This window comes from Limulus polyphemus, unplaced genomic scaffold, assembly GCF_000517525.1.
Source record: "Limulus polyphemus unplaced genomic scaffold, Limulus_polyphemus-2.1.2 Scaffold1370, whole genome shotgun sequence".
In the NCBI taxonomy this organism is placed as follows: Eukaryota; Metazoa; Arthropoda; class Merostomata; order Xiphosura; family Limulidae; genus Limulus; species Limulus polyphemus.
This window is the reverse complement of record NW_013666980.1, coordinates 236,823-251,095: the sequence shown is the minus strand read 5'-3', so window position 1 is coordinate 251,095 and position 14,273 is coordinate 236,823. Positions and strand designations below refer to the sequence as shown.

At 37.7% G+C, this 14,273-nt stretch overlaps 1 protein-coding gene across 3 annotated transcripts in view; it reads left to right on the top strand.

Moving 5' to 3' along the window:
* Nucleotides 1–14,273, top strand: part of LOC106463298 (MAGUK p55 subfamily member 5-like) — a 109,268-nt gene that overhangs the window by 40,246 nt on the left and 54,749 nt on the right. For all 3 annotated transcript variants that reach the window (XM_022390749.1, XM_022390750.1, XM_013923314.2), the window contains one exon: nucleotides 12,598–12,707. In XM_022390749.1, the coding sequence (XP_022246457.1) occupies nucleotides 12,598–12,707 (110 nt within the window). The remainder of the gene's footprint in view (nucleotides 1–12,597; nucleotides 12,708–14,273) is intronic.

Sequence of the window (14,273 nt, the reverse complement as noted above, 5' to 3'; positions counted from 1 at the left end):
TCTAGTCTTACACTGCTAAATTCTGGACGGCTAGCGCAGATAGCCCTCGTGTAGCTTTGCGCGAAATTCAAAACAAACAAACATTCCTTTCATTGATTCATCTGTTTGTTATCCTCGCTGCTAGTCGTAAGTATAATGTCTTACTAGGTTCGGCCAGCTTAGGAGATTTAAGTTAATCCTTAATCCACATAGTAAGCCAACAATGGAAAATAATCCTTACAGTAGAAACATATAGTAATAAAAAATAATGGAAATAAACGTATTATAAGTGTGTTAGTGAAACTAACGTTAAAGAAAGACTATAATATAAACTTGTGACCAATTGATTCGTGTGTCGTTAAAAGCTGGTACCATTTGACTGAGACCTTCAATAATAGACCCGGCATGGCCAGGTGGTTAGGGCGCTCGAGTCGCAATATGCGGGTCGCGGGTTAGAATCCCCGTCACACCAATCATGCTCGCCCTTTCAGTCATGGGAGCGTTATAATGTGACGATCAATCCCACTATTTGTTGGTAAAATAGTAGCCCAAGAGATGGCGGTGGGTGGTAATGACTAGCTGCCTTCCGTCTAGTCTTACACTGCTAATTTAATAAATTAGTGACGGCTAGCGCAGATAGCCTTCGTGTAGCTTTGCGCGAAATTCATAACAAACCAAACCCTCAATAATCTCTACTAACGACGTCCAAAAAAAAAAGCCCATTTAATCAACGTCTTGGACATTTTATCTTAACATCTAAACTAAATTACTAGTACGTATTGTTACTGTTTAGCTGTAGAGTGGAGTATCGGGACTGTACAGATAATACAGCAGAAAAATAATATTTTATTGAATTTCGCGCAAAGCTGTCCATTTGCGCTTGACGTTTCTAATTTTGAAGTGATAAGAGGAGATTTTCGGATCCACAGTCAGACACGTTAGCCATTGGGCCACGCTTGGCCTGTTAATAATTTTAATCAATGACAGAATCGTATAATTCATAGTCATAAAACATTAATACTATGATTAAAATAACCAAGTTAATAATTTATTAAATATAATAACTATGAACGGGTTCTAATACAGCCGCAACAAAAGTTATAATTGGGTTTTTCATTGGGCGTTTCGGTAATATATATAGATTGTCATGGTAAATAAATGTAAACGATATCGTATTTTACAGCATTAAACTGCAAACAATTTCCAGGAACCCGTGTCAACCCCTCCACCCCCACCCCCCAAGATACAAAATCAAAATATGTTGTAATATATTTTACTTTAGCTCTTGCAATTCCCCCCCCCCCTCCCACATACACACACACTGGTGGCTCAGCGTTAAGTTGAGGGCTTATAACACTAAAACGTGAGTTTTGATTCTCTCGGTGGCAGGGCTCAGGTAGCCCTTTGTTGAGTGTCGCGCTGAACAATAAACAAACTTGTGTAATGCTGTTTTCTTACCAAACGTTTCAGTGAACACGTTTATCTTGTTAATCCGTCACCTGACTTACTGATTTATTTATGCCTTTTGGGCATGTGTAAATCACAATTCTCCAGGCCAGCTTCAAGTTTAAAAATCGTTTCGGAATAAATGCTGATCCGTTAGTAGAAGTCAGCAAAAGATGCAGCTGACTAAGACCAACCGTCTGGTATCGGTGGGAACACCGACGGTGATCTTGTTTCATCAGACGTCGTTATTCGTTCACAGACACACAACTGATAACGGCAAGAAACGCGAACGATGAAGTTGTTCCGTTTTTAAGCGTGGCTCAAACACGATAACCCAATCACGTTATGGCTGCTATAAGAAAAACGAACTGGAGAACGACGCCATTCAGTGGAGGCCACCACCCACCCACTCACTTGTCGCTTTTGTCTGAAGTCGAACTTTGGGTTGGGGTGGTGGTGGGGGCATTTATCATATTCTAACAGATGTATTTAACGTTTCAATTTGGTATTATTGTAATGGAAGTTTTGTGTCACGAACGTAAAACACAGTTATGACTATAATGACAACTAAAAACAGCAACATTTTTTTTTTTTGTTCCTTCTGTGTGTTCTCAAGCACATCAACTACATCTCTCGAGGTTATCGGTCTGATTCTATCCCCCTGGTGGTCAGCGGTAAGTGCACGGACTTACAGCACTAAAAGCCGGGGCTCGAGATGAACAGAGCGCAAACAGTCGATTGTGCAGCTTTTTGCGCTAAAAAAGAGAAATCCTTCGTCTTCGAAAGCACACATCATGTACCGGTTTTTTCTGGTACTAATGTAATACTGTAGAGTTTTTTTATTACTGCATTATCGTTGTTACCGGAATCCTAGAGCATATTCTTCCTCTATGGAAGAATTAAAAATGATAAAAAAGATCCCTCTTGAAGGATGAATGTGTACTTATAGAAAACCATCTACACAGAAGATTTGGACTTTGATATTTTCTAGACGTTATCTTCTCGTGTTTGGTAAATTACTTGGAGTATTTGGTTTTTCGTTATCGAACACTTATTTCTTAAGTCATAAATCCATAACGCGCTGAAATCTATCATTCCGTTTATTTTGTATTCATCCATTCCTCTTATATATTTTTTTTTGTAAGCAGCACAGTGTTTGTTTGTTTTTACACGTTGCACAATAGTAATGTGTACGTCTTGTAGAAGAGCATTGCTCAATTATATCACCACGTTCGTGAAATGTACACGTACGTTAGAAGTTTCTCCACTATAAGCTAACGTTGCAACCCCGTAACCATAGCAACAAGAGCTATCAGTCAAGCGGTTCGTACAGTGGAAAAGGTATAGTTTCGTTTGAGACACACCGTGGACGGATACACAGTTACAGAAGTATCCATAAAGTCCTTCACTGTTGTGTTTGGAAACTCCTAAGTTTCGTTGATATTCAGTCGAGTGTGGCCTACTATTTAGCGTGCCCGTACCGTGAATTCTAGGATATATGGTTCGCGACTCTGAAGAAATAGGCGCCTCCGCGCCATTTAATCGTGGATGCACGCGATAGGAGCGATGGTTGAATCCAATGATTCGAGTATACAGAAATAGCTAAAGGGTTGGCGGTTAATGCTGTCGGCTAGCTGTCTTCCATCTGGTGTCTATCAATTTAAAATTGGAGAAGGCTATGCTCGGATAGGCTTTATGAAGTTTTGCGCGAAATTCTTGAACAACAACAATAGTTAATATTAGACGTTTTTTTAAGTATTGAGAAACAAATTTAAATTTCTAAGAACAATTTTAATAATTTTTCTCTTATTCCTCTCACTGTCACACTTTCTTGAAGTCCCCCATGTTGTACATAAAAGTTGGAATCAATTACACAGGCCTGCGATGGTTTTATTGCCTTGAAATTTGTACATATTCTACAGCAATTTCTGTACGCTGAATCCCAAAATGATATCCATTTTTCTCTATCACGTACAGATTTTTCACAAAACGTCATAACGCAATACATAAAATATAGACCACAACACGTAGATTTTCACAAAAAAATCAGGATGAATGAGGATGCATATTTGTTTGACATTAATGTTCTTCTCTTTTCTTCAGTTTGTTTGTATTTTTGTTGACAAGCATAATAATAAAAATGTTCATTGTGGTAAACGAAATAATAACTTGATCTAAGTAAGAATTTTTTTTTCTACCCGATTTGTAAAAAATCCTTACGTGATAGAAAAAAAAAAGTAATATTATTTTCAAAATCTGCGTAGCTGAATTATGGAAAATCCATTATTAATTCCAAAACAACTTTTATGAAGTTTAAATTCGCAGGCCTGTGTAATCCATTCGTGCAAACCGCTAATTAGTTGACGTGGAATCAGACAACTTTAACGGTTTCAGCCTGAAGTTTACTCTTTATATGTTTTGATATTATCGTTGTATTGAAATTTTAGTGATTAGTGGTATCAACTTATTATGAGAAATTATTGTACATTATGAAAACGTTAAATGATCGGGCGCGCATTTCGGTAACATTGTAGTAAACATCTGCGAAACATTACTGTATGAAAAATTTAAATTATCAACTCGCAATCTGAGGGTCGTGGGTTCGAATCCCCTTCCCACCAAACATGCTCGCCCCGTCAACCGTTGGGCCGTTATAATAATGTGACGGTTAATCCCACTATTCGTAAGGAAAAGAGTAGCACAATAGTTGGCTGGGGGAGGGGGGGTGATGACTAGCTGCCTTCCCTAGTCTAGTCTTTCACTGCTAAATTAGGGACGGCTAGCGCAGATAGCCCTCGTGTAACTTTTCGAGAAATTCAAACCAAACCAAAGTTAAATGATAGAACGCGCATTTCAGTAACAATGTAGTGAACAATTGCTAAACAAAAATCAAGCCTCCTTAAAATTACTGGCTTCACTTATAAGTTATCTTGATAGATATATTGTTTTTGGTTTTTTTCTTGTCTTCTGCATATTACTCGCAGGACCTTTTTGATGAAACGTCTAATTATATATCGACTCGAATCTGTTGTCTGACTTGTCTTCATTTTCTTAATACTGGTACGGCTTCTTTGTGGTGTTTTCAGGAGCTTCGAGGTGTCCAGTGCCTCCTACAGCCCTTTTGTGGTGTTCTTAGGAGCTGCGAGATGCCCAGTGCCTCCTGCAGCCCCTTTGCGGTGTTTTAAGGAGTTAGGAGATGCCCAGTGTCTTCTGCAGCTCCTTTGTGGTGTTTTAAGGAGTTATGAGATGTCCAGTGCCTCCTGCAGCCCCTTTGCGGTGTTTTAAGGAGTTAGGATATGCCCAGTGTCTTCTGCAGCTTATTTGCGGTGTTTAAAGGAGTTAGGAGATGCCCAGTTCCTCCTGCAGCTCCTTTGTGGTGTTTTAAGGAGTTATGAGATGTCCAGTGCCTCTTGCAGCCCCGAGAAAGAAACGGGTGTCGTCCTTCAGATGGCTTGTCGCAGTGTCCTCAAGCCACCAGGGGTAACAAGCTCTCTGTCTTAAGTCGTCTTCTTGTCGAACAACCCTTAACAAAAGTCGGTAGTCTTATGGTTGGTGTATTAAGATCTGATGAATAACAGATGGGTGTTTCCAGTGCAACGTAATTCTCTTTAGATGGGCCTTTTTCCCCCGAGATTAAAAGAAGTTTCACATCACCATCCCAGCAGGAACACCTTCTCTAGCCAGCACCGACCATAAATCGATCTTCTGCAGACGTCACTTGCGGTGCATGGATAGGCTGTTTCCTGTCTGATGTCTCCAGTTAAGTCACTACTCTCAATTCCAAAAGTACAACCTGCTCCACCTGGAGGCTGCGTGGAACATACTCGGCTGCCTTCAGTTGGTGTTCTATCGAGTGGAGAGTGAATGGCCAGTGCAGCAATAACATGTAAAGACTTTTCGTTGTTTCCATTAGATGTATACCAGACTTTTGTCATCCCCCTTTAATAAATATGGTTCTTTGCACCTCCTCCCCTCTTTGTTTAAATGAGTGAGTTAAGTGACGAGATATAACACACGGATACACATTAAAATACTACATGTGTTGTAGTAATTACTTGTTATTTTCCTTAATAAAAATGTATTAAATAGCTTAATTTTGTGTTACTGCTCATTTGCGCCCTCCTAGGGGGCACGCCCCACGCTTGGGGAAACGCTGCTTGTAGGGCTTGAGAGAGAAAACATGGTGGTATGTCCAGGGTTAAAATTTCACGTGAGTTTTATTGTTCTTTGAATTCACATGCAGTGTGTGTGTGGGGGGTGGGAGTACACATTTAATCAGGCAGATGGTAACACTGCTTATGGAGAGATGGCCCGGATTGTTAATCGAAATGGCATTTTAATTATCTCCTCAATTGGTCATCAGAACTTTACATTACTGTACAGTGTTTCTTTTTATAGCAATATCTATGTAATGACTGGGTCATAACTTCTGAGAATATCTTGTAAATATCATAGCAAAAAGTTTGAATGTCTTGTTAACGTTGGGTAAACCAGAATATCACAGACTTATTTGTATACTACTCGTTACCGGCAGGGTCCACGTATGGAATCGTATTGAAAAATATTTGTATTTTTGTTTGTTAAGACATTTAGTGTATAAAAAACTGCGCCACCCATGAAATGAACGATATCACTCATCGTTTGTATAAAAAAGGGGGCGCTATAGTAGTTAGTGGGGTGAACTACAATATTGACGTTTTCTTTTGTTTTTATGGATCCTTTAACAAATAAATCATAGACCACAGTATTTAGGAAGATATTTAAAACGTCGATGAGAAGTCCCATCGATAGCTATAGGGTTTATTAATCAATGTATTTCTACGAATATTAGACATGTTCAATGCAGAATACTGGCCCACGCGCTTGTGTTCTGAAGTGTCCATCATCCATCTTCCTGACAAGACCTGGTTTTCAAGTCAGTTGCATTAAGGACAAGCTCATCTTCCAGGAACTTGTCAAGCACAAATTTATTTTTGTTACTATTGAATCTAGAGGTTCTGCGACGGGAGCAGGGGGAAGCACGAGTTTCCGGCAAGTTATCTTATTCGCGTGATTTACTTCTTGATTAAAGTCGGGCTCACGTGCGTCAACTACATCCCTCGCGATTCCGTCATATTTTGTCTCCCTGTTGGTCAATGTTAAGCTTACGGACTAAAATCGGTGATTCTGTTCCCCGCGGTGGACAGAAAGCAGGTACCCGCTTATTGTGTAGCTTTAAGCCAAAAATCAAACAAACAATCTTATTCTAAGCTTATTAACGTTAGGGCCTAGCGATCCTAAAAAAATGTCTAGCATAATAATTTTAAATAATACGTAACATAAAACACATCAAGTGCATATTTTTTCCCCGATTTACGGTTTTGTAAGAATTTTACTGTAGCCGTCATAACCCTTCCTCCTTCTTTTAGAAATTGTTTGAACATATATAATTTAATATGAGCTATTATATACCTTGCAGACGGTAGGTGGCGCTGCACCTGACACACACACATTTAATGTAACACTTGTGAAATGTGTATGCATAATGAAAATGGAGGGGAGCATTCTGAGCTCAGAAGATCCTCAATAACTTTTAATTCGGCTCTAAATATGGGTACTTAGTGTACTTATTCCAATCTGTTTTCTCGTTAGATGCATTATGATTTATTTGTTAAGGTGTCGTTCGAGAGTGGTTGCTGTAGAATGTGCTGGTACACATTAGGAAGTAAAGGGACAGTGTAACTGGTTTCTCTGGTACACATTAGGAAGTAAAGGGACAGTGTAACTGTTTTCTCTGGTACACATTAGGAAGTAAAGGGACAGTGTAACTGGTTTCTCAGGTACACATTAGGAAATAAAGGACAGTGTAACTGGTTTCTCAGGTACACATTAGGAAATAAGGGGCAGTGTAACTGGTTTCTCTGGTACACATTAGGAAGTAAAGGAACAGTGTAACTGGTTTCTCTGGTACACATTAGGAAGTAAAAGGACAGTGTAACTGTTTTCTCTGGGGGCTGGCACCATAGAAGAACGACTGGCGATAGGTTTTGTCATGCTAATGATAGCTCCAGCAATGTGTTACTTTCAGCAGTTATCCGTCTGTCTATCACTACATTGCTTAATCTTTTCACTTTTACGTGAAGTGTCATTTTGTGCTTCACATGCGTCTGCCTGCTTCACCTGATTGAACCATAGTAGTACTTATATTACTCAACAGATGGCGGGAGTAGTTTTGCGTTATTCGGTAGACTAGCGATCATCATCTACGTTATGTAAACAAACGTAACCGTACATGTTACATAAATCAATTTTCCCAGTCATATTCAGCATTGAAGATTTTTAAATGAAAATAGATTTCAATTTTATTGAACAAAAAAAAAAAAAACAATGTCGCCCAGTTTCATTTCAATTATTATAACGCTAAAATCCAGGGTTCGATTCCCCATAGTGGACAGAGGGCAGATAGCTCATTGTGTAGCTTTGCGATGAAACAAAACAACAAAACACACACGTGCACTTACTCGTTTTAACAAGAAAAATGATGTCGCCCGGTTTCACTTAAATTATTACAACGCTAAAATTCAGGGTTCTATTCTCCACGGTGGACAGTGGGGTGGATAACTTATTACGTGGCTTTTCGTTGAAACGAACAAACATTCTAATTACTAATAAATACTTTAAATTATATTTATAAGTCAGAAAAACAGCAACTCTGTTTACGCAATAGTGTTATGTCATGGTCGGCATAAACTACAGTATTAATTTGATTTAGGTCACGGAAAGTCTCAATTTATTAATGGTTCATCTGCTGTATTCAGCAAGTCATGCCACTATGCTGCCTGATAAAAATAAAAATATTGATTTAAAATCCTGTATAGAAACTGTGTGCTCAACTTAGCTGATGAGCTGGGTATATTAAACCTATTTCGCAATGAAAGGGTTTGTTTAACTTGGGCTGTTAATTAAGATAATTAAAATCCCAATTTACATAGGAAGTTTGAGACGCCACATTATTTCGTCTTGTTATCGATGAAATACTGAGTTGGTCGTCATACGAAATTTTGCCGTATCTTATTGAAACCTTTGAGGAAAATGAATAGGTATTTTTAGTCTGAACCTTATACGCACGTGGACTAAACGACCAGATCAGAGACTCCTATTACTCTGGTATAGTCGTTCGTAAGTGTAAACTACTGACCAAACGGAAGACAGCCAGAGGTTTGCTCGGTTTTTACAACTGTCATTCTTATGACACGTCTACAGCTGAAAGTGCGGTTGGTGTTAACCGTCATCATGTCTCGAATCCCGGATCTCTTGATTGGTAGCCCGACAAATTGGCCACAATACTACGTTGAGCCTTGAGATGAATAGTAAGTTTCTAAGGTAGCCAATAAGATAACGGCAAATACTCTTATTTAAAAGGTCTGGCATGACCTGGTGGTTAGGGCGCTCTACTTGCAATCTGCAGCTTGCGGGATTAAAACCCGTCATCGAACATGCTCGCCCTTTCAGCCATGGAGGCGTAATAATGTGACAGTAAGCCCTAGTGTTTGTTGGTAAAGCGTAGCCCAAGAGTTGGTGGTGGATGGTTTTAGTTAATTGTTGGTTTCCTCTAGTATATCACCTCAAAATTAGGGACGGCCAGCGCAGAAAGCTCTTGGGTAGCTTTAAGCGAATTTCAACAAATAACATCTCATTTTAAAAAATTGTATGACAGCAAAATGTTTCAACCAAAACTTCTGATAATTTTGGTGGCTTAGTAAAACACCGGTTGGTTTATATAATGTATTTTGTTCAATGCTTCTTTGCTTCTTTTTCCACGGTTTTCATTTTATGAACCGAATTTTCCCAGAACTTGTTTCTAACAACGTAGCTGATATTTTCTCCTTTATTTTCATGTCATTATTCTGTGCATTTATTTATCTAAATTTGAGGCTAAACCCATTACAACGGACTTGACCTTTCTGCGGCTACCTATACCAGAAGGTTGTACTGGCTATAAGTCATAAATTTGATCATTGTGTCGAATATTATTTTTAGGAAAAAATATGGAAGCAGTGATGATTCAACTTTTAGATACAATTATTGTATTCTTCAAGACACTGAAGAGTTATTGTAGTTGTGTGACGTCAACGAAACAATCATGACCAGCTTGCACACCGGCTGCTATAACGTTTGACAAACAGAGACCCGCAAAACAATTGTGGTCAAATTAGCATATTTATTGCTCTTTTAAATACAGGATCAATAAGTCCACTTGTCTTAGGCCTAATATTAGTTAAGCCTTTATTGATTACGGCCTATATTCGATAAGAGATAAATTAACACTGTAACTTTAGTTTAATTGAGGCTAAACTTTACCGTACTTAATACTATCAATAACTAAACTTATAATGTTATTCTACCACCTAACGTTAGAACTTTCTAAAAACAGATAAGCTTTTATTATGTTGTATAAAATGTCTACTAAAGTATATTCACATCCGCCTTTTGTTTACATCCGTTGAAATAAAGTGTACGTGCATTTTCAAATCAGACAAAAACTGAGTGTTATTATAATAAATTGTTAGTGTGTCGTGATGAGCCTCTCCTCTTCAGCCCCCTAAAATTGATTCCAATGTCACCCCCATTTCTAGTTGTTGAAGTGTCTAGACCTACACAGAAAGCCCAGGCCTACATGTTCCGAACTAGACGGGGGAACGAAGTACAGGAACCTTAACGGAAATAAGCCAACTGCTAGTAGATTTATTTAAATGATTCAAAAGGGTTAGCATGACCAAGATAAAAGGTTGTACAGGAATTACAAGGACAGTGATTATAGTCGTAAGATGAATGAGCTGCAGGTAAAGTAAGTTTAAACCCCCTGAAGGATATGCTAATGCTAATATTGTAGCACCACAATAACTTTCATTTCTCAATTCACTACATTATTATGCTTTTAAACCATGGTCAGTAGTGCCAATATTTTATTTAAGGACAGTGATTATGGTCGTAAGATGAATGAGCTGCAGGTTAAAGTAAGTTTAAACCCCCTGAAGGATATGCTAATGCTAATATTGTAGCACCACAATAACTTTCATTTCTCAATTCACTACATTATTATGCTTTTAAACCATGGTCAGTAGTGCCAATATTTTATTTAAGGACAGTGATTATGGTCGTAAGATGAATGAGCTGCAGGTTAAAGTAAGTTTAAACCCCCTGAAGGATATGCTAATGCTAATATTGTAGCACCACAATAACTTTCATTTCTCAATTCACTACATTATTATGCTTTTAAACCATGGTCAGTAGTGCCAATATTTTATTTAAGAAGTGTGTAGAATTAGGCACGTTTTAACCTGAACGACATCGTATGACATCTGTATGACCAGAAGAAAATCCCCTGTTAAGTTCGAGATTGGCCATCCCTTCTGAGGTTCTGACCAGATGAAAGAGAAGCAGTCTGCAGCACACGCTACCTACTTGACTACTCTTAACCGAAAAGAGGGATTGACAGTCACGGTTATAACGCTTCAACAGATGAATGTGCGGAGCATGTTCAGTAGCACATCACGGCTCGAACCTTGGATGTTTCTGAAATAAACGAGAACTTATTGTATCTGAAAAGCTTGCGGAAACGCATGGGATCGTGGGGAATTTACAGTGCACTAGACAATTATGTTTTTGTATTTCAATGGAATTCAAGCTACCAGATAGGAACCTTATAAAAACTGGATTTATCCGTCTTTTGTGGTTATCAACCTTTCACAGTGTTGTCTTCTCTTGCTACTGTATCATATAAATAGGTATAATTTCTAAAGTAATCTGAAATACTAGAGGTAAAGTCAGGATTTGGTGATCTTGTCTGTCAGAAACAAAACCTGTTTTTTTGTAGGGTCGAACTACACTTGAACAGGACATCAGAAACGACCAGTGTTTGTTTGAGTTCGAGAACTAACTAATTTTATCAAACCATGAAGAGTGGTTAGCGTTAATCCAATCGACTAACGACTTGCGTAAAGAATAAAAACTTTAAAAACGAAACCGACAAACAGAATCGTAAAACTGACTCGGTACGTTTTCGTGAAACAGACAAGACTACTACCTGGTTCGGGTAGTCTGAAAATGAGTGTTTATCCATGAAGCCGTTAAACATATATTGTCAAGCACAAGTTGAAGGCCATCTTGGATTAGCTATGTAGGGGAGCGATCAATAGCCGAATTTCAGCGAATCTAGTATTTTAATACATTTACTAAAAATACTTATTCTACATACTTCGCCTAGCAAGACGTTAGCTACACATAATAACAAAATTAAAGTAACACACTGGTGCCAGTTTATAGAAAGAACGACAATACAGTAATACACTGATCCCCAGTTTATAGAAAGAACAACAATACTTAATGAGTAGAAAGAATAACTATAACATGTACTGCGTGATGCTGATCTTAAGTATATTCAGTATATATTAAGTATATTGCGTGTGATTTTTAAAAGATTTGAACGTGTGTGAATGGAAGATCGGACCGCTGTGAAACAGATCTGATGATTGGATAAATGAAAGAAAAGATTAAGCAGAATACTGATGACGTACAGGACGGCCTTTGCTGTTTAATTTGATTGTGAAAAATATTAAAGACGGTTGTATATGATGTAATTATGGCGAGACTCGCGGTACACATGAACTGAGTGTTGTTTTAAAAAAATACAAGATAATATTAATAACAGAAAGAGTTTGTTTGTTTGTTTCTTTTAAGTTAAGCACAAAGCTACACAATGGGCTATCTGTGCTCTGCCCACCACGGGTATCGAAACCCGGATTCTAGCGTTGTTAGTCCGCAGACATACCGCTGTGCTACTGGGGGGCAACAGAAAGAGAATTACTGTTTATTATCCCGCCAATTTGGCTTTCAGGAGACTTATAACATTAAAATCCGGGTTTCGATACCCGTGGTGGCCACAGCGCATATAGCCCATTGCGCATAACAACAAACAAACAGATAAGTAACAGACACACACAATTATATAATACGTCAATCAAAAAACAAAGGTTTCAAAACATTGCAGGTTTGTCTGTTTTAAAATCATGGCTTGTGGTTATTCGCCCCTCTGCAGAGTAATTGAATATTAGTGTTGCAAGTCGCATGTAGTTTCGAGTTACTAATGTGTGTGAAGAGATGATAATATGTATTTTTGTTTATCTTGTGTAGGATCTCCGGCGGATCGAGCGGACCTGGAGGTCGGAGACGAGATCTTGGAGGTGAACGGGAAGTCGCTGGAAAATTTCACTCATACGGAAGTAATTTCTCATATCCATCAGGTACGACCGTACTGAGCCTTTTATGTTACCATTAACTTCGTTTGAACATAAGCTGAGACTGAAATTTATGTTCTTGCTCGATCCTGCGTAAATCTTTTATTTACTGCTTAAATTTCGTGTTCTAGTCGTTTCCACGTGAAGTGTAGAATTGGGCTCTAACATGAAATAAATGTTACAAGCTTCGAAGTTTTGTATAATATATATATATATATATAATAAACTGACTAAAATAGTTCCAGGCTTTTCTGAGATGCAATTATGAAATTAGATACAAAATAAAACTAATTATTTATTTATTGCACCTAGCTAAAGATCAACGCGAAGAAAAAAAACACGAAATATATTCATAAATGGGAGATGTTTTAAAGTATGGAGTAAACACGATTCGTTGAAAAAAAAGTGAAATAGAACACAAAAATGAAACATATTGGGAAATCGAAAAAAAAAGGTACGGTATTAATGAATAATAATACAAAATGGCAGATGTTCACAACGGAAGAGTGCCTATTGTTTCAGATTTTCACAACAATACAAAACCGCGTTCTTCTCGTACGTTTTCTCTATTGTTAACAGACTAAAATGAAAACGACAGACGTCGTTTTTCGATGCGAAATCAAACAGATATTTCAGGTATGGATGTTTGAACGTGGGTTTCCTTCTTAGTTTGTCGGGCGAGTTTGTTTGTTTTTGTTGTCGTTTTTTTTTTAGAACTAAAATCCATATTCTTTCATTTTAAAAATCTCGGATTGCCGTATGGCTTGACAAATAGTATAAAAGCGGAGCACGTAAGGGGGGATGTGTAGAATGAATTTATTTCCCGCTAGATTTCACTGTATTCAGTTGTTTTTATTGTGAGATAGTATATTTCAGTTTTGATACACTAAAATGTTACCGTATAATATATAATTCATAAGACCTTGTGGTTGGCTGTCAATCACTTAAAACGGAGAAACTGCGTGATAAGTGAACATTGTTGGAGTCCGTCTCTTGAGAACTTGGACAATATATATATTTGACGCGTATTTCTGGAACATTTTTAAACAGTTTAATTAGCTGCACGGTTTGTATAGCTCGATTCAAATATCCAAATTTCAATATCTGAAATGTAAAGGTCATTCTTTGTCTTAATGTTCTCCCATGGTCCTCGAAATGTTGTGGGCACACGATATTTTTTTAACCAATAAAATACACAGTTTTATTTATACCATCCGAAATAGTGTTATTAACTGATACTAGATGGCACTGTAATTGAGTTTATAGCAAGCAAAATTCTATAGACGTTGAGCCATTAAGAAGCTATTATCAGTAAACACGAGCTATTTATTGTGTAGCTGTGAATACCTAAAATGAAAACAACAAAATATCGGTTCTTCGGGAGAAACGTGTTTATTCTTTATACAAGCATAAACATGATTAGAAGAGTCAAGAGATCAATTATCCTCACATGTGAATTACGCGTGTTAAATATTGATGGGAGTTTGTAGAGATCAATTATCCTCACATGTGAATTACGCGTGTTAAATATTGATGGGAGTTTCTTGGGTAATACAGAAATACTTTCTTCTT